The 26,344-nt window shown below is 37.1% G+C and overlaps 2 protein-coding genes across 5 annotated transcripts in view; one reads left to right on the top strand and one right to left on the bottom strand.

Annotated features, from left to right (window-relative positions):
* Positions 1-12,870, top strand: part of VPS13A (vacuolar protein sorting 13 homolog A) — a 138,276-nt gene extending 125,406 nt beyond the window's left edge. For both annotated transcript variants that reach the window (XM_081942022.1, XM_081942021.1), the window contains exons 69-72: positions 7,110-7,195; positions 7,770-7,893; positions 10,278-10,352; positions 10,785-12,870. In XM_081942022.1, the coding sequence (XP_081798148.1) occupies positions 7,110-7,195; positions 7,770-7,893; positions 10,278-10,352; positions 10,785-10,838 (339 nt within the window). In that variant the 3' untranslated portion in view covers positions 10,839-12,870. The remainder of the gene's footprint in view (positions 1-7,109; positions 7,196-7,769; positions 7,894-10,277; positions 10,353-10,784) is intronic.
* A 1,008-nt stretch (positions 12,871-13,878) lies between these two features.
* LOC309386538 (guanine nucleotide-binding protein subunit alpha-14-like) overlaps positions 13,879-26,344 on the bottom strand; it is a 52,833-nt gene continuing 40,367 nt past the window's right edge. For all 3 annotated transcript variants that reach the window (XM_081942028.1, XM_081942027.1, XM_081942029.1), the window contains 5 exons: positions 22,751-22,905; positions 21,527-21,655; positions 19,152-19,281; positions 16,100-16,253; positions 13,879-15,245 (listed from right to left, as the gene is read on the bottom strand). In XM_081942028.1, the coding sequence (XP_081798154.1) occupies positions 15,061-15,245; positions 16,100-16,253; positions 19,152-19,281; positions 21,527-21,655; positions 22,751-22,905 (753 nt within the window). In that variant the 3' untranslated portion in view covers positions 13,879-15,060. The remainder of the gene's footprint in view (positions 15,246-16,099; positions 16,254-19,151; positions 19,282-21,526; positions 21,656-22,750; positions 22,906-26,344) is intronic.

The raw sequence follows: 26,344 nt of genomic DNA, 5'->3' as shown, positions 1-26,344 counted from the left end.
TTCCATTTGCAAATTTGCTTCTTGCCTACAGAAGAAAATATTGCAAGATTATTTTAATAATTCTACATAGGGTCTATTCTGTGATCTGTTTCTAAATGAAAATAGAGTAAGAAATCCACTCCATTCTAAACTTAATCTTGATAGCTAAAGCTTCCGAAATATAGAAGACCTAAATTGATGGGTTTTTTCTTACTGTTGTTTTATTTAAAAAGTACAAGTAGAAGTTTATATATGGCTATTTCTGTTTTATCTGACAATGATTACCCACGGACCATCTTGGAATTATATAATAGGTTTAAATTCAGTTGTTAATTAGACATTTTATAAAATTTCTTGTATATATTACTAATTACAATAGTATAGCACTTAGACTTGTATACCATCCCCTTAGTGCTTTACAGCATTCTCTGGGCAATTTACAATTTCAGCATATTGCTCCCAACGCTCTGGGTCCTCATTTACATTACAATTACAACGCTATCAAAATCTAATTTTCTTAGGAAAATATAGCTTTAAAAGACATACCCACGAAGCTTATTTTTTATCAGGAAACAGGAAAAGAACTTGGATTTGCAATGGATTATTTCTGGGATAGGGTCTTCGAGAATACAGTCAAAATGTTTCCAACAATCGTATTTGTAATATACTCACTAATATTGAATAATTTTTCAGTTTGACCAGCCAAATGGCCTATATTTTTTGCTTGAAATATTGGGTTTATTGATAAACAAAAAAAGATCTCCGGACCTACTACTATAGAGGTTTTTTTTTAAAGAAAAGAAATGCATTTTTTCCCTCAAAACTAACCTGAACTTTTAGTTAGTGCATATACAATTTTATTCTTTTCAGTAACTTGGTGCTAAGAAAAGAAGTGGCAACTCTATGCAGTAGAGCTTTGTCTCTATTGTGACAACAACCATACGTCTAAGTCAAACAGTATAATGAACAGTTATACATCACTTTAGATATATGGACAAATAAAATATGCTTTTTGACAAATTCATAAGCAATGTAAATAATAAAAGTAGGGTAGGTCCCTTCTCTTACACTATGGCTTCATTATCCATGAGTTATTTATCCTTCTGAATGAGGTAATTGAATAAATATTTTCTTAAGATCAAATATATGACTAGAAATTGTTTACCCAAGGAGCAAAAAAAAAAATTCTGATTCTTTCTATGAATATTACAAAAGTAGAAATCCAATAAGAGCACACCATATTTATTATTCCTCAAATCCTTTATGTCAATTAGATTTGGCTTCTGATTATACATATTAGGTAATGACTGGATCACAAATTACAATTGAATCATTCATTCATTCAATTTCTATAGCGACCCATCTCAAATCAATGATTCTTAGCAGCTTACAATTCAAATCCATTAATGGCTGGAGTTTTCCAGTATTGTGGGATTAATACCGTGCAACATAATGTTTAAAACTTTCTTGCCACAAACAGGATGAAAATAACAAGTTGGAACAATATAATGGAGAATTTTACTTGTACTCAGGGAACTCCAATAAAAACACTGTATGGATAATATATATCAGAGTTGAACTGGAGTCCTTGGTGCTCTCTGAGCTTGATTGTTTCCTTGCAGACATTACATTACCTGACTAGGTAACATCATCATTGCTAGTGTGTGTGGTTTTTTCATTTTTCTGTTTACATACTGGTAGTCCTCGAGTTATGAATGAAATGGACCCTGCCAATTACATTTGTAACCCAAAGATTTGTTGGAGTGATTCATGTCAAACAAACGGCATCACTCCCTGCTTTTTCCCACGCATTCGCTAATCGAATGCACAGGTTGTTAAGTGCACATGAGGTATCTCAGGGTGGGGAAAACCAGGGGGGGGCTAGCGATGGAACAGGCCACCTGCTTCAGACCACCCAAGGCCTCCCCTGACCAAGCTATTCATGCTCCCTCCCCACAATTGCTCCCCCCTATCCGGCCATGCAATGTCATTTACCTTGTGAAGATTTAGCAATCTGGCTCCTCCATCTTCTCTGCTATGGTTTCTTTCCAATCTCAGTGCAAAAAGCATTTGCAAGCTGACGAGATTTTGGGTCAGGGAAATAACATCATTTCAAGCCTCCTGTTAGCTTGCAAATGCTTTTCGCGCTGTTCTCATCTGCCCATTCCAGATCACTGCGAAAAGCGTTCAAGATCATGCAAGATCAGTAACGCAAGATCTTGCACAACTGATCTTGTGAAATCTTGCACTACAGTACTTTAGGTCTCTGTTCTCTGCAAACCGAATCCTGTACCAGATCTGTGGCAAAGGCCTTTGCAAATGGAAGAAAGTCCATTTTGCAAAGCCTTTTGCCATGGATCTCATGCAGGCCTTAAGGTAGATAAGTGACGTGTCATAACCCCACTTTCTGCCTCCGACGCAGAGCCCTTGTCCAAGCCTTCTATAGACTCCAGGACTGACCCATGTTTCTCCTCAACCTCCTCATTGTCTGACTCTGCTGCCAGCTCTGCAGGCTGCATGCGTACCACAACATAACCCGACAATTACCTATAGTAGCTTTCCCTGCCAGTGATTTGAAGTGGGAGGAGGAATATTCTTTTGGCAGTTAGTTGATTAGAGTATTGTTTTCTGTTTGCTTGCTTGCTTATTTGTCTGGTATTAATCCCTGCTTATCTTGGTACTCGCTGCTGCAGAGGATGTGGTTTTATCTTTTTGTTCCCTTCTTAGTTTTTTATTCTCTTTTGAATGGTGTGTAAATGTGGTTGATTTTTCTGAATGTCAAGCTTCCGGGAATTCCTAGTGTGTTTAGATTTAGTTTGTTCTTGAATGCTCAATTTTCCAATTGCAACTATGGTTGAGTCTGTCTCTGTGTTGTGAGTTTAAGGAGTTTTCATGGTGTCTTCTGATTGCCAGTTGGTGTTCATTAATGCACTCTGCTAGTCTTCTGCCTGGCTGTCTTATAGTATATAGTGGCTGTTTTAGTCTTCATACTGTATGATGTAGTTGAACCCTGTTTTTTCTTCTTGCACTTTTGGGTCTTTTGGTTTACTTAAGAAAACCAATTCTTAAGAAAACAATACTCTAATCAAGGAACTGCTAAGGATAAAACCACACACGCACACATCAATACCGGCAGGGAAAGCTACTGTATATAAACAGGGAGCAAAGCCACACTCACTAGCACTGATAGCACCCTAATCAGATAATAAAATGTTTGCAAGCAAACAACAAAGCTCAGAGAACACCAAAGCTCCACAGGTGAGAAACTGCTATGTTTAGTGACTTTGAAGTTGAAATATAGCTTGGAGACTTTGAAATTAAAAAAAATTAACAATTTCGCATACTGGCTGATCATTTTCTTTTAAAGCAAAGTGGATAAGTGTTTATATATCTTTGAGTTCTTAATATTTTTAAAAGCAGTAGAGATGGAGCCATGCAGAGAATGGGATTCTCTAAATCACGAAATTTATAATATTCATAACATTTCCCATTACCCTTGGGGATTGCACAAGATTGTTATGCTTTAGACCAGGCTGTGATCTATTTTCTGATATTGTCTAAGGATATAACTGAGGGCGCTTCCCGACTATAAATTTTTACTGAACAACCCTTACATGCCATTAGTAGCTTTGATGAAACTAAGAGAAAGAAGCACTGATTTCCACTTGCTTTTTCAGTTCTTCCAGTTGGTGTAACGATTCAGTCCAAAGAGAGAGGACAAGCAAATGGGCCAGAGTGATGATAATACTTCCTTTATGTTCTGATGTTATTATCTATAGAGCTTCAAAAGATTCAGTGTTTAGAAAAAGCTGCTATAATGCAAGATAAGAATTATGTAACATTTGATAAGAAAAGACAGCTCCCTGACTTTTTAAGGATATACTGTAATTGTAAGAAAATACATAGTTATATGCATATTAAGGGGCAAGTGCAAACAAAGTTACGAACCCTCTTTGGTGATCTGATTGTCCTAGCAGCTAACTTCAGAGGCCTGCGTGTACCGTATTTGGAGATCTGCCATAGCAGGTAACTTTACAGGATCCCTTTTGCAGCAATCTGACACATTAACAAAACGATTTATTGATAAATGGTTTCTATTCAGGGAAAATAGGTTATCCTGTGAACCAGGACATTTCTTTTATTTTACAGGGGAAGTGTTTGTTTTATTTTACAGGGCAACCAGCACTACACTGGAATTTTTCAGTTGGATTTTCATTTTCAAAGGGGACATTGAACATATGTAATATCAGATTTGTAGATCATTTCTGAACTTATTAATATTACATTAGATGTAATCTAAATTTAAATTTAATTCGCTCTCACAGGGAGGGACTTCTCCTGGTGCCGTCCACCAGGCAATGCCAGCGGGCGGCGCCTAGGAGTAGGGCCTTCTCTGTGATGGGCCCAACCCTCTGGAATGACCTCCCCCACGACATTAGAACCACCACCGACTTCCGCTCCTTCTGACAAAAGCTAAAGACTCACCTGTTTCGATTAGCTGGCCTGGCACACTCATAGTTTTTACCTCCTGACAGATATATTTTAATTGGAATTTCTGGGGAACCATTTTAAATTTAATTCTTCGGGGTATTTTTAGGGGTCTTTTAAAGATTGTATCTTAATACTTTACTTGAATGTACAGTTTTTTAACCTCCTCCATCTAAACATCTAAACATTTAATTATTTATGTATTTAAATATTTGAGTATTGATTTATCTATGTATTCTTTTTATGTATTGACTGTACACCGCCCTGAGTCCCTTTTGGGAGAGGGGGCGGTCTATAAATATGAATAAAAGTAAAGTAAAAGTAAAGTATGTGTGTATCTGTAGATAAATCAATAAATTGCAGTACATTTAATACCAAACGGGGAAAAGGTGAGAGGGTTCACTAAAATATATATTTATTTACAAAAATAATAACCTACTGTAGAGCTCCGGTCAATTGTTCAGCTGTTCACCATATTAAGTACTATATAGTTCCAATTCATTCAACCCAGTTTGAAAATATAAAAGAGAGTATATATCTAAAAAAGTTTAGCTGCAAAATTTGCAGGGCAAAGATGAAGCTATGTCAAAAAGTATCAAAAGCAGTTCCAATGATTTTAGTCTCTCAAGCAGAAAATCTTATAAGGATCCATCTCTGCATTTCTCTGGCAGCAAAAAAAAAACACGTCTTTGAAGAAAGGAGCATATACATTTGCAAAAGATATGTAATGTGAATTTTGAGGGAAAATCTTGAGTTGAATTCAACTTACAATGATTATATTGATACATCCATTTTGTTTACTTGCACATTTTTCTTAATATATTAAAAAATCAATTTCCTCTCATCCTATTTCTACATTTTAGAAGTACACTTTTCAAAAATTAATATATAATTGGAGATAATTGCACTTTTAAAAAATATTGGATGTGAGCTGGAAGATGGTCATTATAGTCATTCACTGTTGTTTAGTCCACGTGCAAAAATATAGGAGAAATACCTTTAAGAAGATATGTTAGAATTTGAAGCAATGTGATCATTAAATGTATTATATAAATACAATATGTGGAACATTGAAATAGTTCTGGTGAAAGGGTAGTGTATAATAGTTTTGGCAAAGGCTGGAGAAAATCAGATATAGATATAGATGTATCACTGGTTCCGGACATATACCTCCCTTCACCTCCCTAAATATTCATATTTGGGGTATTTTTATATTTATTACTTCAATGAATCAGATTGTGTAAATAGCAAGCGCTTTGATCTGATCAGATTGATGGCACAGCTTTAATGCCAGAGAAGGCATGTTTCCTAAAGTCACACATGATCTGGCTGTATTTAGCTTAGATTATTTATTCATACATACAGGTCTTTTGATGATTCAGAAGCTCTGATTTACGAAGAATACAACTCATTGTTTTAGCTGAGGGCCAGGATATGACCTATTTTGTATTAGGTTTACTATTGCCAGGGACTTTTCAGAACTCTGTCTTAGTGCTTTAAATTCCTAAATGGTTTCGGGCCAGGCGTTCTTACTATACTATCAATCTATCCAGATCTCAAGATAAACCTACAAGACCTGTTTGGAAGGTCACTAGCAAGAATATTAAATCAGCTCTTTTCATTGCTGCTTCCTGAATTCTTTTGCTAGGCTTGTGCATGCAGTCCTTGTGTTGATGCTTTCACCATGCCATGTGCCTTTCACAATTCATAATCTTTTTTTCCCGTGATTCAACTGTTGTGGTTATAAAAGTAGAATTTTATTTTAATAGAAGAATTCCTTTGGTTGATTAGTTGAGAAAGGAATTTATAAATACCAAAACAAATACTAAAAATGAATGTTTATATTTGTTCAGAGAAACATCAAAATCATTAACCATTTCAAAAATTTAAATATGCTAGATGTGAATACATTGCTGTGATTAAATTTTTATACAATGTATATATCTTTAAGCTCAGGATAATCTGTGACTTGAGGGATGGATAATGAATCATTAATAAGAAAAAATAATAATTTTGTATGTAGAACTCTTTAATGGGAGACAGCATTATACTCAACACAGAAGGTGTTTGTTTTTTATTATTATTATTCCTGAATATAATGAGCAAACTATCTTAATATCTTAAGTTATTCAACCTACATACAAATCACTGTTTAGAGTTTTAAACATGTACTTTCATATAAAGGTATGAAAGCATAGGATCCTCACACTTATTTTGCTTTTGTTTCCTTTAGTATGAGAGCCTACCCAAAAGAAGAATGGAATCTGTTCTTTATTTTGAATAATGCCGAGTTAATTCAAGATACCTTTACTAGTTTAAAATTCATATAACCTGAAAAATGCAGCTTATAAGTGTTCCAACTGTCTCAGGGTAGTCCATTAATTATTTTAGAAACAATGCAATTTTGCATATAATATTTCAGAACAACTAATAATTATGTGGCATGTGATTTAATGGAGAGGAGATAGGGAGAGGCAGGATAAAGTTAGTGAAGAGAGAGATTTTTGCTCATAATAGATATTCAGAGTACTAAAAGTATCAAGTTCATACATATTTGTATAAGATTTTAATGCAATATAAATCTTTTCCTCAAAATTAAGATGCTGTATTCTAGAAAACTCTACAACTTTTTTTTCTTTTAGAATATTGAAAATGGAAGATTTGCAAAACTGCGATACTTTACACATGCAATGGTTAATAATACAGATTTATTAATGGTTACAAAAAGGTAAGATTCTTCCAGTATTTCTTATTTTAAACAAAGCATTTATGTGCACTCTGTAATCAAAATGTTTCCCAGAATTTAGACATGTGAGTAGAAAGATAGTTCTTGTCTTCAAGTCTTCTATGTCAATGATGGGGAAGGGTGGGGCAGGGAAGTGGTGAAAGGAATAACAGATTTCCAGCTATTAAAATTACAGTTATTATGAACATCTGGTTTGTAATTAGTGCTCAATTTACTTTAAATTAGAATAAAAATAATTTTACGATGGACAAAATTGATTTCTTTTAAGCATGAAAGTGAATTTGGAATTAAATACAGTAGATAGAACTTGAAGTTAAAGATGAATTGAGTGCAGCAATTTTGATTGCCATCAGGCTTCATTTTTATAATTTTTTGGTTGAGCCAAATAAAAGTGGATCCTATACTTGTGGGAAATCACTAAGATGAAGAAAAAAGAAGAAGACTGAAATTGAGAGAATTTTAAACTGAATGTTTATATGATATTTAAACATTATTTTTCAAAAAAAGGTTATATGATTGTATTTGTTTTAATTATTTGTCCTGTATTTGTATACAGTGGCATATTGTTTGTGACAAGAGGTACGTTTGGACAGTTAACATGTGAATGGCAGTACACATATGATGAATTTACCAAGAAACCATTCATTATTGATGGACGAAGGTTGCGCATTGAAGCAAAGGTAAAGTTATGGATGGTAGAGATGGAACAAAACAAATTATTTGATTAACATTCAAATAGTTATATACTATATAATATAAATATTAGAATATTATATTAGTAAGCAATTTTTCCATGAATAATACTTAACTATTATTAACTAATAAAGGATATGTTATCATTTTAAATGTATATATATTTTCATGGAGCTTGAGTTTCATTTGTATTGATTACAATTCACTCTTTCTTTGCAAATCTTCACCATCTCCCAAATTACTATTGTTGCCTCCCCTTCTTGCTTAGTACCATAAAAAAATTGCTTGTTGGAAGACACTCTTTTTCACCATTTCTTTCCTCTGGATGTGTACCTTGTAGTTCTGGTCTGGCCAAGAAGCAAACATCATTCCATTATCCTGGAATTATCCATTTTCTGTCACTCTGATTTCCATGCACACAGATTGTCATCAACTTACGACTGGAAGTTACTGTGGAGCCCCCCAAAAGCTACTTACAGCCCAGTTTCAAAGTTAATGCCATTGTATGCCCATGGTCATGTGCACAGAAATTGGATGGATTCTCCCTTAAAACTGACCACAGGAAACTGAACCTCCCCCCCCTATTCCCCCCCCCCCATCCCTGTAGGACTTCGGCCAGTTTTTCACTCCAGATGGTTCTACACTCTCCTCCCACCAAGTCACTCCTTTACCTTTTGTAGAGCTCTGGAGGTTGCATTGGAGAAGGAAAGCAGGCTGCTCCCTTACTCAACTAGGGAATATGGTGCCATCCTATGAATGGTTGCCACTCCAAAAATCAGACTCCTTTCAGAGACAGAGACAGTCAGACATTACCTGTATGTTACATCCAAAAAAGATGCTTAGTAATTAACCTTTTTTCATTTAAGAGCCTTTAGGTCAGCGATGGTGAACCTTTTTTGGCTCGCGTGCCATAAGGGAGGGGAGCGCAGGGGGGTCGTGCACGGGCATGCCGCACCCATAATACAACGCATGACCCCCCCAATGCACATGCATGCATGAGAGGCACTCCCCCCCCACACCATTTTTTGCATGCGTTTTTCGCCCTCCTCAGGCTCCAGAGGCTTTATAGGAGCCTCGGGAGGGCGAAAACAGCCTCCCCTACACACACACACCCGGAGGCGTCAGGGACTTTCAGGAGGTTTCCCTGAAGCCTCCAGAGAACTAATGACCCTACGAGTAAACCGGAAGTCACTTCCAGTTTGCTTGTAGGGCCGGTTTAAGCCCTCGGGGAGGCTTCAGGGAAGCCTCCTAAAAGCCCCTGAAGGCTCCAGAGGGCTTAAACAGACCCTATGAGCAAACTGGAAGTCTGTTCTTGAAGTTCCGGTTTGCCCATAGGGCCGTTTTTTTGCACTCCGGAGGCTTCAGGGAAGCTCCTGAAGCCTCCGAAGGGCCTCTTCGGGGGGGGGGTTCTTTTCGCCCTCCCCAGGCTCCTATAAAGCCTCTGGAGCCTGGGGAGAGCGAAAAATGGCTTTAAAAAAGGCGGAACTCAGCTGGCCAGCGCGCGTATGCTGACAAATGTGCCCCGACAAATGGCTTTGTGTGCCAACTGTGGCATGCGTACCATAGGTTCGCCATCCCAGCTTTAGGTTATTGTACAAATCACGATGCAGAAACTTTCCCATGCCAAGCAGGACTTCTGAGATAAACGTCTTCAAAATTTGCAAGAGTTTAACATGCCAAAACAATGAATAAAATGATAGGATTCTCCTTCACTTATTTAGTACTCCCCCACACCCCTTTGCATTTGGGATCCTTTCTCAATCAGTACTCTCAAAAAGATTTTATCTAAATAGCTGTACTTAAAATTCATCTTGTACAATATTAAATATTTAATTTATTGTTTTATTAAACTTTATATGAAACCTTTAGCTTATTTTTAAAAAATTATAATGATTGGCAAAATATCTACTCTACTATTCATACAAGGGTCTCATCGTGTTGCAGAAAAATCTTATGTAGTCTGCTGTCTTAGAGATTTCGTCTTCCCACATAGCAACTTTTTCCAATCTAGTGGTCTCCAGCTATGCTAAATCAGCTAAATCCAATGCATTTGAGGATATTAGGTTAAGAAGGTTTCTGATGAGGTACCTTTTTTGCAAACTGCAGCAGTTACAATAGATATTGCTCACCCCCCCCCCCAAATACTCTAAATGTTCAGAGAGAGAAAGTTTAAATTTGAGAGCCAGTCACAGATTGTTTTTGGGATTTGGGGGGTGCGGGGAATCTGCAAAACCTAAAAGACATGTTAAACAAATAGTAATTTCATTATATAACTTGTGAATCCTTTCCTGGAACGGAAAAAATAGTGCTGCTAGGTATCTGGAAATTTGCTTTTAATGCACAACTGTATTTGTTTGCTTGTTTATTTCAGGAACGAGTGAAGTCTGTATTTCATGCCAAAGAATTTGGAAAAATAATTAATTTTAGAACACCAGAAGATGCAAAGGTGAATATGAAATGCTATTACTACATAATATATTAATCCTGTTTTGAAGGAATCAACAATGTAATGGACAATATGTGGATAGTGAATAAGTACTTCCATTGTTGGTGAATTGCAATTCTCATTGCTCTTTTACGGTGCTTCTTTGTGATGCTGGGAGTTGTAGATAGATCTGAAGTGCCCAGATATCAATTTTTTCATAGTAGAAGCAGGAAGGCATGGGTGTGACATTTCTCAGGGAAGCTGTTTTCATTCAAGTGTGGCTTAACCAGGTGATTCACAGTGGTCATGAGAGTAATGACACCACATGAATTGTTCAGTGTTTAGCTCTATGCTTTATTAATTTGTAAATCCCCCCCCCCCCCATTTTTATTAACCAAATCACTTTTGCTTTAACTTAGGTTTGTTCAATTTTTTTCTTTTTAATTTCCACAGTGGATCCTCTGTAAGCTGGAAGAAAAAGTAAAGGAGAGTCAACCAAAACTATGACCAGTTGAAGAAAATCAGAACATTGTAGTTGTTTTATATTTCAAAGCATGTGATACTATTTAAATACAAAGAGATTGACACGGTAATTTTGTGTATTTAAATCAATTGTTTTTGAATCTTCTACATACTATTGAGTGAAAAAAGGTCAGTTTTATCAATAGGTGCAAGCGGCTCTATTGCTGAAAGCTGCTATTGAAATGTGACTTATTTGATTTTGTATTTATAAATAATAATTGTTTAAATCTAAACTAAATTGGTTTTATTTTTAGATCTGCCATTTTTAAATCAACAAGACCAAACATCTTAGCAGAGTCTTATGTTGTAGTAATCAGGTTCTTCCATGCTTTTATTCTGTTTATTTAAAAGTAATGCTCTACTAACACATCCCTTTAATAGTCACTGAAATTCAGTTTAATTCAGGAAGACTGATTTAACCAGCAGCAGTGTTCTAATATTACCTTGCTGACCTTGCTTTGTTTGAGAAGCTTTTTGTTTACTAATAGATATAAATACATATGTATATAATGAAGTGATTTAATTTTTGATACAGATAAGGAGTTTATGGTACTGTAACACCGTTTTTAAATAATCACATTTTTATATAATAAAAAATTAACAAAACGTTCTGTTGTTATACAATTAAGCAAATATCTATCAAACGAAATAAGAAATTTTAGTGATTTTTTGCAGGTCGGTGGTCAAAATGAAGTCAGAAAACTATCAACACAGCTTCATGTTTTAAAGTACTAGTTCATTTAGGCATGAGCTATATTTGGGATTTGAAGTCAGAAGCATATTTCAAAGTGAATGGGGCTTATATCCCATAGGTCAGCACCTCCTTAAAGAAACTGACTTTTTTTGGACTTGCTGAAGAATACCAGGAAAATGCATGTGTTTTTGTAGCCACTCTGAAGTATTGTATCAGCTTTGAATCATAGTTTTTCATTTAGGAATGAGTTACATTTTGGATATGAAGTCAAAAGCATGTTTCAGAGTGAACATGTCTTGTATCATACCTCTTGGCATCTCCTTAAAGCGGTGTTTCTCAACCTTGGCAACTTGAAGATGTTTGGACTTCAACTCCCAGAATTCCCCAGCCAGCTGGCTGGGGAATTCTGGGAGTTGAAGTCCAGACATCTTCAAGTAGCCAAGGTTGAGAAACACTGCCTTAAAGAAACTTTTGGACTTGCTGAGAATTCCAAGAAAATGCATCCATGTGTTTTTGCTCCCACTCTGAAGTACTGTTTCAGCTTTGGATCCAAAGTAGTAATACATCCCTGATTTTATCTAAGAATGTCCCCATGGGTTTGTATGCGATTTTGGGGTGTGTGTGTACAGGGAAACCATGGCTCATTTCAGAACATTTAATAAAGTAATGTTACAACATATATCAAAATAACACACACACACACACACACACTATCAGATCAGGATGGGGAAAATATTGCACAATGTTAATTTTAAGACTATGCAAATAAATACTGCCTATCCCACCTTTATGACAGAGGCTACTTCATGAAAGAGAAATGGAATGCAAATACGCATAAATATATTGCACAATACAGATTTGAGTACTTTGATGCATGCGGTAAATGTCTGCTGCCAGAATATTCTTTTCAGATTGTTTGAATGATTGTGGCGGAGGAAAACTAGTCTTCACTAGTGGTGCTTAAACTAATCAAACTGTAGCTTTGTTGTAAAAGCTGAATAAAGTAAATGGCATGCCCAATGTGACAGTATGTGTTATGTATTTATAATATATTCTGATACGTTTTATGTAACTGCTTGAGGGAAGTACTGCTCTCCATTGCATTGTTCCAAGCTTTTATTTCTTTATATAATTCCTGTAAATTAGATTATCAGAAATGCCAAAGTATAATTTGTATTGTGTGGCTCAAGTTTGTGATACCCATCTAGGGTCTCTGACTTCATATCACACACTTGAGCATATTCAATCACTGCATTAATTGTACAGCAAGGCCAACTATATAGCATCTTTAAAGATATACAATAAACACATATTTAGCTTTTACACTGTTTCAATTGACCTTATTTGGATGTAGTTTTTATTTTCTCAACATAGCTGTTCTGTTTATTTTAAATAGGCACATGTGTAAAATGTTTTGTTAGATATTTAGGCTGCATTTCATTCAGTAGCTCAAGGATGTTGCTGAAGGACCATGAAAGGAGGAGAAATCAGCTTGGATTGAGAGGAGAAAAGAACCAAGAATACTTGTTCAAGACCAAATCTACGTTTAAATAGAGAAATTCACTTACAATTAGTTATTGAATTATGACCATAATTAAGCCTGGCAATTACAGTTGTAAATTATGAGAGTTATAAAGCAAGTAACCAGACCTGTTTTAAAAAAAATCTTTTTTCATGACAGTCATTAAGCAAACACCAGGGTAGTTAAGTAAACACCACAGTCATTAAGCAAATCCGTTGCTTGCTGTGGATTGCTTTTTGCTGGAAACTAGAAGTAAATGCTGGTTTCCAGCAAACAATCATGAATCGTGGTCACATAACTGCAGGATGCTGCAAACTGCCATAAGTGTGGCCATTTGCTTAGTACCAAAAATGTAGTCACTGTATTTATGCATTGAGAAGAACCATGGATTCCCAGAGATTTGGGCATCGCTTATACCTTACACCTTCACCAAACAAACAGTAATTTGAGGACAGAGTTTGCTTTAAAATAATGCCAAACTTGCAACATTACATGGTCTCCCAGCCACAATTGTCACCTAGCTACAGCCACGCTCGGTTGGCACTTTAGATGCCACACCAATTGAAGGAGCTCACCCTGCCTTTCCTTGATTGCTGCCCAAACATTTTATCTCTCTTCCCTGCCTCATTCTCTTTGTATTGAGTGACTGAAATTGTAAAGCTTAAAATAAAGATTGCTTTTATTGATCCAACTTAGGGGCTGCTGTAGAGTAAGTGAGCTATAAAAGATTTTGAATAGGTAAAACATTTTTCTTAAAAGGGATCGAATGGAGAATCAAAGCATTATTCAAGTTCCCAAACAAGGATTAGTTGATCATAGAAAGCCACTGTTTATTTAGCAAATTTGTATAGCTACCCATGTCACTGAGCAGCATACAGTCAACAAATGATTAAAAACAAATATAACAATCATTTAAAAAATTAAACACAAATAGAAATAAAGATTGTGGAAGAATATCAATATTCTAAGTACAGTGGGGCCATTTTGCAGACTCCCAATGGGTTCCTCAGGGTTGTTGGAAAAACCATATTTTATTGCAGGGTTTTCAGAAAGCTGGAATAGGAAGACTTGGGCTCCAGAGGGCTAGGAACCACAGCAGGAAAGACTGATATTTTGATTCCCCTCAGGTGTACCTTCTTAGCAGATTGGCCCCATAATGCATCCCTCCTGACCGATAGATACAATTGGGAATAGAGGGTCCCTCAAACAACTGCTCTTGGCTTGTTAACCTATTGATATTAATTCAAATAATATTAAAGCATCAAGGTTTTTCATAAAAGCACCTGTCAGTTGTAGCTGCCTGTCATTAAATGAGAAGATATGCAAACAGCCTCTTTGGTATCCATCATTTAATTGCAAGTAAAATAAATACTCTGATGAAGCTCAGTTCATGGTAACTTCATGCAAATTTCACAGGAACAGCATGTGAAGACTCTATTAGTCCCTTCATCAGACCAGTTCCAACTTTTTTTTATCTAGCTTGAGAGAATTATATAATTCACACCCAAGTAATAATTAAGCTTGAGGCTACTTTGTTGTTGTTTTTTGAGCCTAAAAAAAGAGCAACCAACTGCTGCCACCTGTTAAGGCTGACTGTTCACTACAAGGAGAAAGGCACCATTAAAAACAGATTTAATAAATAATTGCTCAAAACTAAGCACCCTTCTTTCTGCTGAATAATAAGAGAACAATTAGTCTCAAACTCATTCTTGTGTCCACGCTAGGTTTAAATGCACATCTACCGTATTATAAATTATGAAAGGCAAAAGGATCTCTGTGATTATGACCAAAATGCTCACAAACCCCCTCCAAAAAATTAAAAGCAGAATATTCAAAATCTATTCCTTAAAAAGTTCTAAACTTATTTGAAGTTCCCTTCCATGTTCAGCAAGGACATGAACAATTGCTTAAAAATCTATTACACAGAATCTTTCATAAGTAATAAATAAAATTGCAGTGTAGTCAAACATATGTAGCTGATTCCCTTTTATTCATGCCAGGTTGAATTCCTCTAGGTTCAACTTAAGGATGGTCTCTTTAACAACTGCAAACACAAATCGAATGTTCTCGGTGTCCGTGGCACACGTAAAGTGGGCATAGATGTCTTTGTCTGAATTCTGATCCTTATATAACTGCAGAATGAAGTCTCCAGCAGCTTTGACATCTTGTTTTGGTCCTGTTCAAAATCAAAATCGATAACTTAAGAAACCGCAGATTGAGATCATCAAATACGTTTTTATATTTATTAGTTGTTCAATACCTAAACTGTGTCTGACTCTTCGCAGGGGAGAGGAGATGGTTCCTTGTGAGAGGCCAGCAAATACGTGCATGATTGCCCACTGCTCCCGCTAGTGCGTATGTATGCACACACACTCCTGCCGCTTTCATGGCCCGGTTCTGCTTACAGCACAGTAGTGGGCCATGGCCTGGGGATTGGGTATCCTTGATCTAATTACCTTCTGCCATTCCCTTCTCCTTTTGCCTTGAATGTTTATTAGTGTAATCCAGTCCATTGTTTTCAAACATGCTGGATTGAACAGATGATAACTTTTTATTCTAGCATCAGTATCCATCTGTTAGGATTAGAATCTGATAATGTGTAACTTCAATTATAATAATACAAACTAAGTATTCCAAGTAATAGCATAGCAATAGCATTTACTGTTTCACAGTGCTTTACAGCCCTCTTAAGCAGTTTACAGAGCCGGCATATTGCCCCCAATTATCTGGGTCCTCATTTTACCAACCTCAGAAGGATGGAAGGCTGAGTCAACCCTTGAGCCTGGTGAGATTTGAACTACCAAATTGCAGGCAGCCTTCAGAAGTAGCCTGCAGTACTTACTGCATTCTAACCTCTGCGCCACCACGGCTCTATAATATAAATTGTAATAAAATAACAAATTTTGATAGTATAGGAAAGAACAGTGATGGCTGACAGATTTTACCAAGAGAGCGCCAATTGTATAAGTGAATAGAAGAAATTGTACCCCTGCATAACAGAGATAAGCCCTACTTAGAATAATTATTTACCTTGGAATTGTGGAAAATAGTTAATTAAATGAGAATACATAATTTTCTCTTCCAAAATATCTTTTTTGTTTAAGAACAAGATGATTGAAGACTTCTGAAACCAAGGATAGGTAATCACTGTTTTGAATAAGGCCTTGCTTTCTTCCAAACGATTCTACAAGAAAAGTATAAAAGAACAAAGAAGCATTTTTAAATAGGGTATCTTCAAAAATTAAAGAACCTTTATTTAATATTCAAAACGAAAGTACATTTTTTTCATCCTGACATGTACACAAAATGTAATTAATCTGGGCAACTATATTAGCTATCCAGATAATGCCATAAACTATTACACATCTTAAAATAGACATGTGGAGATGGGAAAACTTCACTGGCCGGTGGACAGAATGTTCCTGGGAACACTGGAACTTCCTCCCCACCACCTCGGGAACGCAATGATCTATTTCATTTTGGGATGGTGCAACAGTGTTGGAGAAGTATATCTTCCAGAAGAGGAAATGCTTAATGCTGGCACATTTCCAGAAAACTACTGGACCACCTCCAGATGGTACAGTTGGCAAGAAAACAGGAATTCTGTTCGAGGAATGGTGATGTTTGTGTATGACTAATAGCATGGACTCCATATGAATCCATACATAAAACTGCAATCATACAAGAATCACTAAGATGAGCCCTGCTACAAAATTGAGTGCTGCGTGATAGCAAACCACCTACTTATAAATGTTTATGATGAGTGATTTACAGTTATTGTTACAGTTATCTCTGCTGAAGGATTTCAATGGACTGCAGGATTGTGATGCAGGTAGTCCTTGGTTAACGACCATTCGATAAGCATCTGTTCAAAGTTACCATTATGCTGTGGATGGTGGTTATGACCTTTCCCAATTTTCCTGTCATCCCAAGACCACCATAGTTACGTAGCTGCGACCTAGGCCCTTGGCAATCAGCTCACACTTATGATGGTTGCAGCATCCCAAGGTCACGTGATCCCGATTTGCAACTTTCCCTGCCAGTTTCTCACAAGCAAAGTCAATGGGGAGACTGGCAGGGAAGATTGTAAATTGCTCAGATTAGCCTCTCTCCACCCGCGCAACATGTCCCATCCTCTGCACGTATGACATGCCTTGCTGGCCGCCCGTAAACTATCCCTGGACCTTCATGCATCCTCTGAGTCTTGCTATGCTCGGACACTCTCCCAACGCTTTAGACACCATCTCCAGCCTTGCTGAGCTCACTTCATGCTTCCCCAGCTACTAGTGCACTTTCCCCTACCTGTTAGCAACCATCCCAAGTCTGTACCAGTTATTCCCCGTTGCACACCTTCCCAAGCCTTGCTGCATTTGTGCCATATCTTCCCAGCAGCTCGCTCTGACTCTCCCACCCAGCAGCAGCCACCCCACGCTTCGTTGCACTCACCTCCCAAGCCACCCATGTGCCTTCCAGTGCATTTGCACACCCTTATGCACTCTCTCCCACCCAGTAACAGTCATTTACCTGTCTGCTGGCCTGCTTGCAATCTACTGGAGATTTGCACATTTCTGCTGACTTCCCTCTGACTTTGGTTGTTAGAAACTGTGTAACAACCCACAATCTTCTCTTAACAATGGCCATGGGCACTGCAGGGATTGCTATCATTAAGCAATGCAATCACATGACATTGTGCTTTATGATTCTATTGCTTAATGATGGAAATTCTGGTCCCAATTGTCCTTATAACTCAAAGTCTACCTATACAAAGTTCCTGGAGGCTGACTCATAGTGGAATGCTTTGGGTGATGTAGATTGTGAGATCAGAAAACTCATTAGTAGGGAGGAATAGAGGGACTGAAGGAGGAGTTAGGAGATGCTCAAAGCCAATGTCAGTTGGCAAATGGAAGGTGTAGGCAGAAGACCTTTGACCAGCTCTTGCTGGTGCACCAATTGCGACCCTACCTGGAGCAGGCTGTGTTGCAGTAACTCGGGCCTTTATCACTTTGTATATGTGATTGTCTCTGAAGATCACTTAGGAGCCTCTGGTAGTGTGGATGGAGTGTCCCAGGTGTTAGCCAGCACAAGTGGCCAGAATAACATTATACGTGATAGGTTTCCAAGCAGCTTTTAGGGATAATTCAAAATTCCTGTTTTGACCTATGTATGCCTTTGACACTTGGGTACGTTCAGGACCGTATCTTCCAATCAGACTTGACCTATTCAAAGGCGTTGCTCTTGGGGAACTGGTCCTTCTTTGGAACAGCCTGCCTACAGAGCTCAGATATGTTCCCTTGCTTGTTCTTTGAAGATGCTAAAAATTATGCTCTTCCAGAGAACATCTCTTGATTGAGATGCCACTAGGTTTGATTTTTGTGGCTGATTAGAGGTAGTCCTCGTTTAATGACCTGTCACTTAAAGATTATTCAAAGTTATGACAGACCCTGTTCCTCCCCAAGGATGGGATTACATACAAGTTACGATTGCCACATGTGCACAGACACACCATGGTCACGTGATTGCATTTTGGGTGCTTGGCAACTAGCTTGCATTTACGACCAGTTGCAGCACCCCACAGTCATGTGCTCATAATTGGCAATGTTTTTTGCCAGCTTCCAGGCAAAAAAAATGCCCATTCTCAAAAATGGATTTACTTAGCGACCATGTCATTCGGTTAAGAACGGTGGTGAGCCATTTTACGGACTATTGTAAAAACAGTGGTAAAATCAAATCAGGCCATGTGGTGACCCACCTAACAATCACAGTGGCTTTCAACCAAAATCCCACGCTCAATTGTGATCATTAAGTGAAGCTACGTATTGTCATTTATTTATTATTAATCATATATTAGTTTATTTTCAACCATGGATGTTCTATTAGTTTTGTTGAACATGGAGAAGTCCAAGCCAATTATATTGGTATAGTTTTCGTGTTAAGGGCATAGTTGGGCAGTTATGGCTCAAGTTCCTTTTCCCCCCACTAGATAAGTGGCACAAATGTCAGCCTTCCATGATAACTTCTGTTAAGATGCACACATGAGTATTGAACAACTATTTATGACAGCAATTACTTTTCTTTGTCCTACCTCATTATGGGATTCTGCCAGGACTTGGTCATATTCACTCAGTGCAACTAAAAATATAATTGAGGTCACATTTTCAAAGCAGTGAATCCATTTCCTTCTTTCTGATCTTTGTCCACCAACATCTACTATTCTGTAAAAAGGAGCATAACTCACTAATCATCCTGTAAAGAACTTCGCCAAGCACCAACTTTGAGGCTGCACTTTGCTAGAACGATTTATTGATTTTTATACAATTGATTTTTACATTTTACGTTTGGAAAAATTAACAGGTAAATTATGTTCCACTAAAATGATGATGGAAAAGTTATTTCAAGTTATCTGAGCTTTATGGGTACCAATTCTATTGTTGGATCAAATAATGTGTGACTTCATCCCATCTCTACAACTCTTCCACAACACACATTCCTAGTGGCTGTGCACTACGAGTAAAAGACAAGTAGTGAAAATGTATAGTGCAAGAGTTGTTTTTCTAATGCACTGAATAAAGTGAATCCAAATGTGGAAGATATTGAAACCAGGCAGTAGCAGCTCTCAGCAAAACTCAGAAAAACAATTCCTATTGCTGCCCATGCTGTGGCGGAGGGGAGGGGGGAGAGCGTGAGCAAGGGATTGTAAGACTGGCTGGGAAACTATCATGGACTGTTGAAAAGTAAATTTGCGTGATTGCAGCAAACCAGAAGTGCAGCAGCAGCCAATAGCACTAAATCAGCCATAACTTCCCTAAATTTCATTTATCAAGAGTCATGGGTCTTCGATCTTGAACACATTCTGTCAGTCCAGCTGAGGTACCTTATTCAAAAATTGTTGCCCAATGATGCACCGCTAAAGGTCAAGACAACTACAATTTTAGTAGTTTATAGATTATGAAATCTGATGCGCAATGGCTCTGCAATTAAAGACACTGAGCTTGTCAGCTGGAGAGCTGGCAGCCCAGGTTCGAAACTCAAGCTCTGCGCAATGAGGTGAGCTCCCATTCCTTGCTCCAGGTCCTGCACACCTAGCAGTTTGAAAGCATGCAAATGCAAGTGGATTAATAGATATGACTTTGCTGAGAAGGGAATAGCTTTCTGTGCACCTTTGGCATAGAGCCATGCTGGTCACATGACCATGGAAATTATTTTTGGACAATGCTGGCTCCCTCGGCGAAGAAACTGAGATGAGTACCAATTCCTAGAGTCGGATACAACTGAAAGGAAAGCCTTTACCTTTAGATTATATATATTTGTGTTACAACCCCTGGTATGCCCAAATATGGGAGGAAGCTACAACCCCTGGTATGCCCAAATATGGGACGAATACAACACACACACACACACACACACACATATATATGTATGTATGTATGTATGTATGTATGTGTGTGTGTATGTGTATATGTATATGTATATGATGTATATGTATATGTATATGATGTATATGTATATGTATATATGTGTGTGTGTGTTGTATTTGTGCTAATAAATAAATAAATAAAGGGAGACTAGTATAGATCCATTTCGAGCTATTTAGCTCTCATCAGCTAGCCATAACCTTACTGGGATTTGAACCTGGGCTGTATTACATATTAGGCAGGAGTCTTAGCCACTATGCTACAGGCTCTCCTCCTTTATCAGCTGAGCCAGGGAAATAGGTATGTATTTGTGTTACAACCCCTGGTATGCCCAAATATAGAGTAGTGAGCTTCCTCCCATATTTGGGCATACCAGGGGTTGTAACACAAATACATATTTCAACCAAATTTGGTACACAGATGACTTACTCTCTGGAAAAAAATACTAAGATACCCCTAACAACCCTCGGAGGGGTGTGCTCTGTTAAGATACAGCCTGTTGTGGCTTAAAATGCTGTACTGCCGTAAAATGGCTTCTACTGTACAGCACAGTGGAGTTGCCATGGTAATGGCTTCACAGTACTCCACAAGGGAGCTCCCTCTGGTAAGGGGGAAAATCCAACATTAGAAATTACGTTTGGCCCCTATTTCCCCCTATAAATAAATACACGGACAACACCGGGTTATCAGCTAGTAGACTTATCAATTACAGTAAGCACAGTTGAACAATGGAACCAATTACAGAGGGTATGCTTCTTTTCACTGAATATGGTCAAGCAAAGGCGAATTAGCCTTCCATCATGGACATTTTAATTTGGTCTTGACCTTCTAAATGATATTTTAAATGTCTTGATTCTATGATTCTAAAATCTTTCTTTACAGATGGAAATGGATGTAGCATAATAGCAAAGGTAAAACAAGACTGGAGAGAATTTTTCTAGTTTTATGCATTTTCTATAATTATCCATTTACTGAAAACAATTGGTGCAATTTTGAGCATATGATAATCATGATGACTAAGAGAAGGCCTTCAGGATAGACTTACCGAAATGGAACTTTTTGTAGCACAAAAGGATATTCAATTATTCCAGTTGTTGGTATGCGCACTCTGAGGACATCTTGCTCATTTGGCACATATGATGGCACAGCAATACGTTCTAAATCTGAAAGGAAACTTCAAAATCAAAGTCACACATTTTTAGTTCATGCCATCAGAAAGCATTTCACATGATTCAAGAGACTAAAAGTGATATTTCACATGAAAGCTAATATAGCAACAACAACAACAACAAAAGGTTTGAAGATGTATTCCGAATTAGGATGCTGTTGTGGAAATCTTACTTCTACTTGAAGACTGCAGAGAGTTGTAATGCTTTTTTGTCGCTGCCCTATACCCTCCCTCTGAAGCATATATGCTCTAAACCTGCTGGATTTCAGAAGAGCCCTAAAGATTTGACTTCTCCAGCTGGATCTGAGATAAAGTGATCTGTAACTCCAATTCTTGATTACTATTTCCCCATTACTGTTGTTCCCCGATGTGATCTGACATATGTACATCTTGATATTACTTTATTTCTGTTTTTAAATTCAATTCCTTGTATACATTCAGTTGCTTTGGTGAGCAAAGTATGTAAGAAGACGATGATGGCTTCAAAGATCAAATATCCAATTATTCTACAGATAGCTAGATAATGTACAGGAAGTATTTGTAATATCCATTTAACAGAGAAGGACAATCTACTGGAAACATTTTATATGCATATCCCTTATACAGAAAAGCATACATTATGTATTGATGACAGTCTTCTAAAACAATGTGATCAAAATTTGGCATTACAATTATATTTTCTGATAGCAATATTTCTTCTCTAATAAAGAAAAAAAATCAAGTTTTTGGAAGACTTATCAAAATTGAGGATAAACTCAATGCCTCCAAAACTCCGAAAAGAGACTTACAACCTTCAGCTTTGAGCCTCCAATGATGCCACTGGGTCAATAAGCCACTGCAGCCCTCCAAGGCCTCCCCACAAAAAAGGAAAGAAGGGAGGGGGAGAGCAATTTCCAGTTCTCACCAGAGAAGCACTATGTGATCCTGTCGTGCATTTGTTTCAACTATGTTTCATTAACTGTTCGAAATCATAAAAACTGAACCCGCACACTTCGTAAAATCAGTTCATTAACATTTCATACAACAAAGTGGTAATAAGCCATACTTTAAAAAAAACTTTTTTAAAGCAAAAGTGAAGTTTGACAAGATTACTATACTTACTATTTAGCTGAGTCTGACAATTGGTATTCTCTCCGTCGGTGGTAGCACTTTTGGATGCCTGGATCCTCCCATAGCCTCTTAATTGCTTCTGCATATTTTCTTTCCAGGCTTTCTATTTTGTCTATTTGTACCTCTTCAATCATCCGGCTGTCATCCTGAAATGGGGAGTGACGGGTAGGCACAGTTATAGATTGGGAAAAATCCATTTGAACACAGAAAATGTTAAACTGGAGTTCATCAGCTCTATGCTAAGCAAAGCATAACCAAGAGCACCAGTTAATTTGTCCAATTCAGCAATTGGAATGAAGCTTTACTTAACAAGCAATTCTTATAAGGTTGATTGAGATAACTGTGGCAAACATGTGATTTATGGAGGACAAGGCTAAATCTTTTATTGCTTCCATGGCGCATCAATAGCTTTGAAAGGTGGAAGAGAAAACAACAATATCTAAGAAGGCTGTTTGGAGATGCATGCCCCTTGCTCTATTTGATGTGTCTGAACTGCTTCCAATGAGATATGCAATCAGGACTCTTAATGGTTGGCTCTCCCCACAACCAGGAAGACATAAATAACAGAATAACAGAGTTGGAAGACCTTGAGGTCTTCTAGTCCAACCCTCTGCTCAGACAGGAAACCCTATACCATTTCAGACAAATGGTTGTCCAATCTCTTCCAGTGTTGGAGCAGCCACAACTTCTGGAGGCAGGTTGTTGCACTGATTACACAGTGGAAGACACTGTCTTCCATATTGACTACACAAATACCCTAATTAAAGCAGCCTTTTAAAAAAAACTACCTATTGCTATTTGCTATTTCTAATGTACCAAATAAACACCTATCTGTTCATTTAAAAGTTTTCCTAAAGTGCAAAGTGATGAACAAAATTTCCAACTTTAATTTGGAGGTAACAGTGCACCTTCTGAATTAAATATATGAAGACAAGAAAGAAAGAAAAAAGAATTCACCCGGGTACACCAACTGCTGCAAGCACATAGCTCTCAGTGTAACTTAGAAATAGTATATAGCTCTTAAAATAGACAATAGACAACAGTAATAGATTGTTATTACTTTGGGTTTTTCCCATGTCCTTTCTCAGTGCTCATCTTTTAAGCGTATATATAATGAGTGTCCTCCAAGCGGAAAGGAAAAATGTTAAATAAATAAGCAAGCAAGCAGTAACACATAGTGGCATTTGAATTTACTGGCCCAGCAATCAGTATCCCAAATTATTTCTTGGATTTTTTTTTCAAAAAAGAAAGAAAGAAAGAAAAACAAGCAACTATGATCTTCTTAAAATCTGACGCCTAATGCCATACATGCAGGCATAACTTTTGGCAGTAATGTTCCATGATAGAAATGAATCTAAACCAAAAATAAATCTCGTCATTGCTAAAGTACTTGGCATTCCACTTACCCTAGGCTGACTCTGATTCCTTTAGCATTAGCCAGAATGTGACTTTGAGGAATGAAGAAATCAGGCACTTTGGAAATTTTATACAAATGGCTGGGCAACAGATGAAAGCATTTTATTTGCATTGGACTATGTGAATAAAATTAACCTGACAGGCATGAAAAGATGTAGATTTCTCACATAAATTAAAAAAACATGCTAGGTGTTTTGATTGTAATGTATTTACTAGTGCTATTACTAAAATTTTTGGAATTTTGAAACTTTGACAATAAGATTTTGGAGCTAACTATATAAAATAAACAGCTTTTTGTGGGAAATGAAGTTATTTTGTCTATTGTAAGTCGTATCACATATTAGATTATGATTTAAATTGGACACTATTAGGGATTAAAGATTCTGGGCAAAAATGTGTAAACCAAAAGTTTTGATCAGGATTGGAATTTACAAAATGATACAAAATGCTTCAGCTGTTAAAAATTAAAGAATGGGGCCAGAAATTAGTAACTCTGATATCAGTAACAATGTATGCTTCTATGGATAAACAATCATCCAATGTTAATGAATGACAGATGTGAAACAAATCTTGCTTGATGCAGAAATAATAGAGTCAAAAATATTAGAATAAAAAGTGTGGATTATAAACAGAAAAGGCATTTAAAGTGGAAATACAAGTGAAAGCTCAAGAAAATGACCCAGATAAAAACATTTTACAGACTATTCAAAAGAAGCTCAGGGGTTGCCACAAAGAAGAGGGAGTCAAACTATTCTCCAAAGCACCTGAGGGTAGAACAAGAAGCAATGGGTGGAAACTAATCAAGGAGAGAAGCAACTTAGAACTGAGGAGAAATTTCCTGACAGTTAGAACAATTAATCAGTGGAAAAGCTTGCCTCCAGAAGTTGTGAATGCCCAACATTGGAAGTCTTTAAGAAGATGTTGGATAGCTATTTGTCTGAAACGGTATAGGGTTTCCTGCCTAGGCAGGGGGTTGGACTAGAAGACCTCCAAGGTCCCTTCCAACTCTACTATTTTATTGTATTGTATTGTATTGTATTGTATTGTATTGTATTGTATTGTATTGAAGCTGGCTGAAGTTTTAACAATTAAAAAGGAAATACAACTATAGTACTTAGAACTGTAAACTGCCCAGAGATGGGTGGCTATAAAAAATTGAATGAATAAATAAATGCTTAACCAAGACAATTATAATATCTCTTTTCGGGGATTTACAAAACAGGCTTGTTAAAACTTCAAAGAAGCCTTTGTAATGGAAGAAAGAAGAATTGAAGAGAGATCAAATCGTATAACAATATTTTAATTAACATTTTCAGAAATAAAAGGAAGGACTCTAAAACTAGTTTATTTGATAAAAGTTAAAGTAAGGAGGGGTAAATTTCAACCAATCTTGTACAATGCCATTTTTGCATTGCAACTAATTTCAGTGAAGAAAATGTCAAGTCTTCCTATGGAGTCTGTTTCCAGCTCTGGTCAACCTCATAAGGCTGGCACAGCCATTGCTTTCCATAAAATTACTACCGGTATTATAACTGCAGGTGGTAAAGTTTGTAACATAAAGCTAATTGATATAGTAAAACACATAGAGAAAAAGGCAAACAATTAAAAATCTTGCAGTAAAGCGAATTGTTACTTAAGATGGTTGCAGCTTATTTATAAAACCTGCTGCTTCCTTCCAGGAACATAAACTGAAATACTCTATTATAAAGTCTATTTCTATTTGAAAAGTCATACCTAAGGTGGTCACCATAGTAACGAAGCACTGCCATTTTGTCTGTGTCTGTGCTGGGCTGGATATTATGCCTGCTACCCAGTAATAGCAAAGACATACCACAATCGGTTCTTTGATTACAGCATTTCCATGCTATTTGAAGAGGGAGTGAAGTGAAAAATGCACTTGACCAAGATGTTCTCGTATATACAAATCATACCAAGCCTGCTAGAAATCTGCTTATCTAAATGCTTAATTGACTGCTATCACCAGTTGAAACCAGCACACACTGAATTCCCGATAAATAAATTTTTCTTTTGCTGAAGTGATAAGGTACGCTGACAAAAACCCCACCATTTATTTAAAGTTTTTGTCCCACTTTCCATTTCAAAACAGTGTCCAAAAGGCCTGAAAAATAAAGAGGGCAGGATAACGTGCAACATCATAAGGGAACATAA

Source organism: Natrix helvetica (assembly GCF_964273705.1).
Source record: "Natrix helvetica genome assembly, chromosome: 2".
NCBI classification, from domain to species: Eukaryota; Metazoa; Chordata; class Lepidosauria; order Squamata; family Natricidae; genus Natrix; species Natrix helvetica.
The sequence above is the reverse complement of the archived record's forward strand: the minus strand, read 5'-3'. Positions and strand labels throughout refer to the sequence as shown.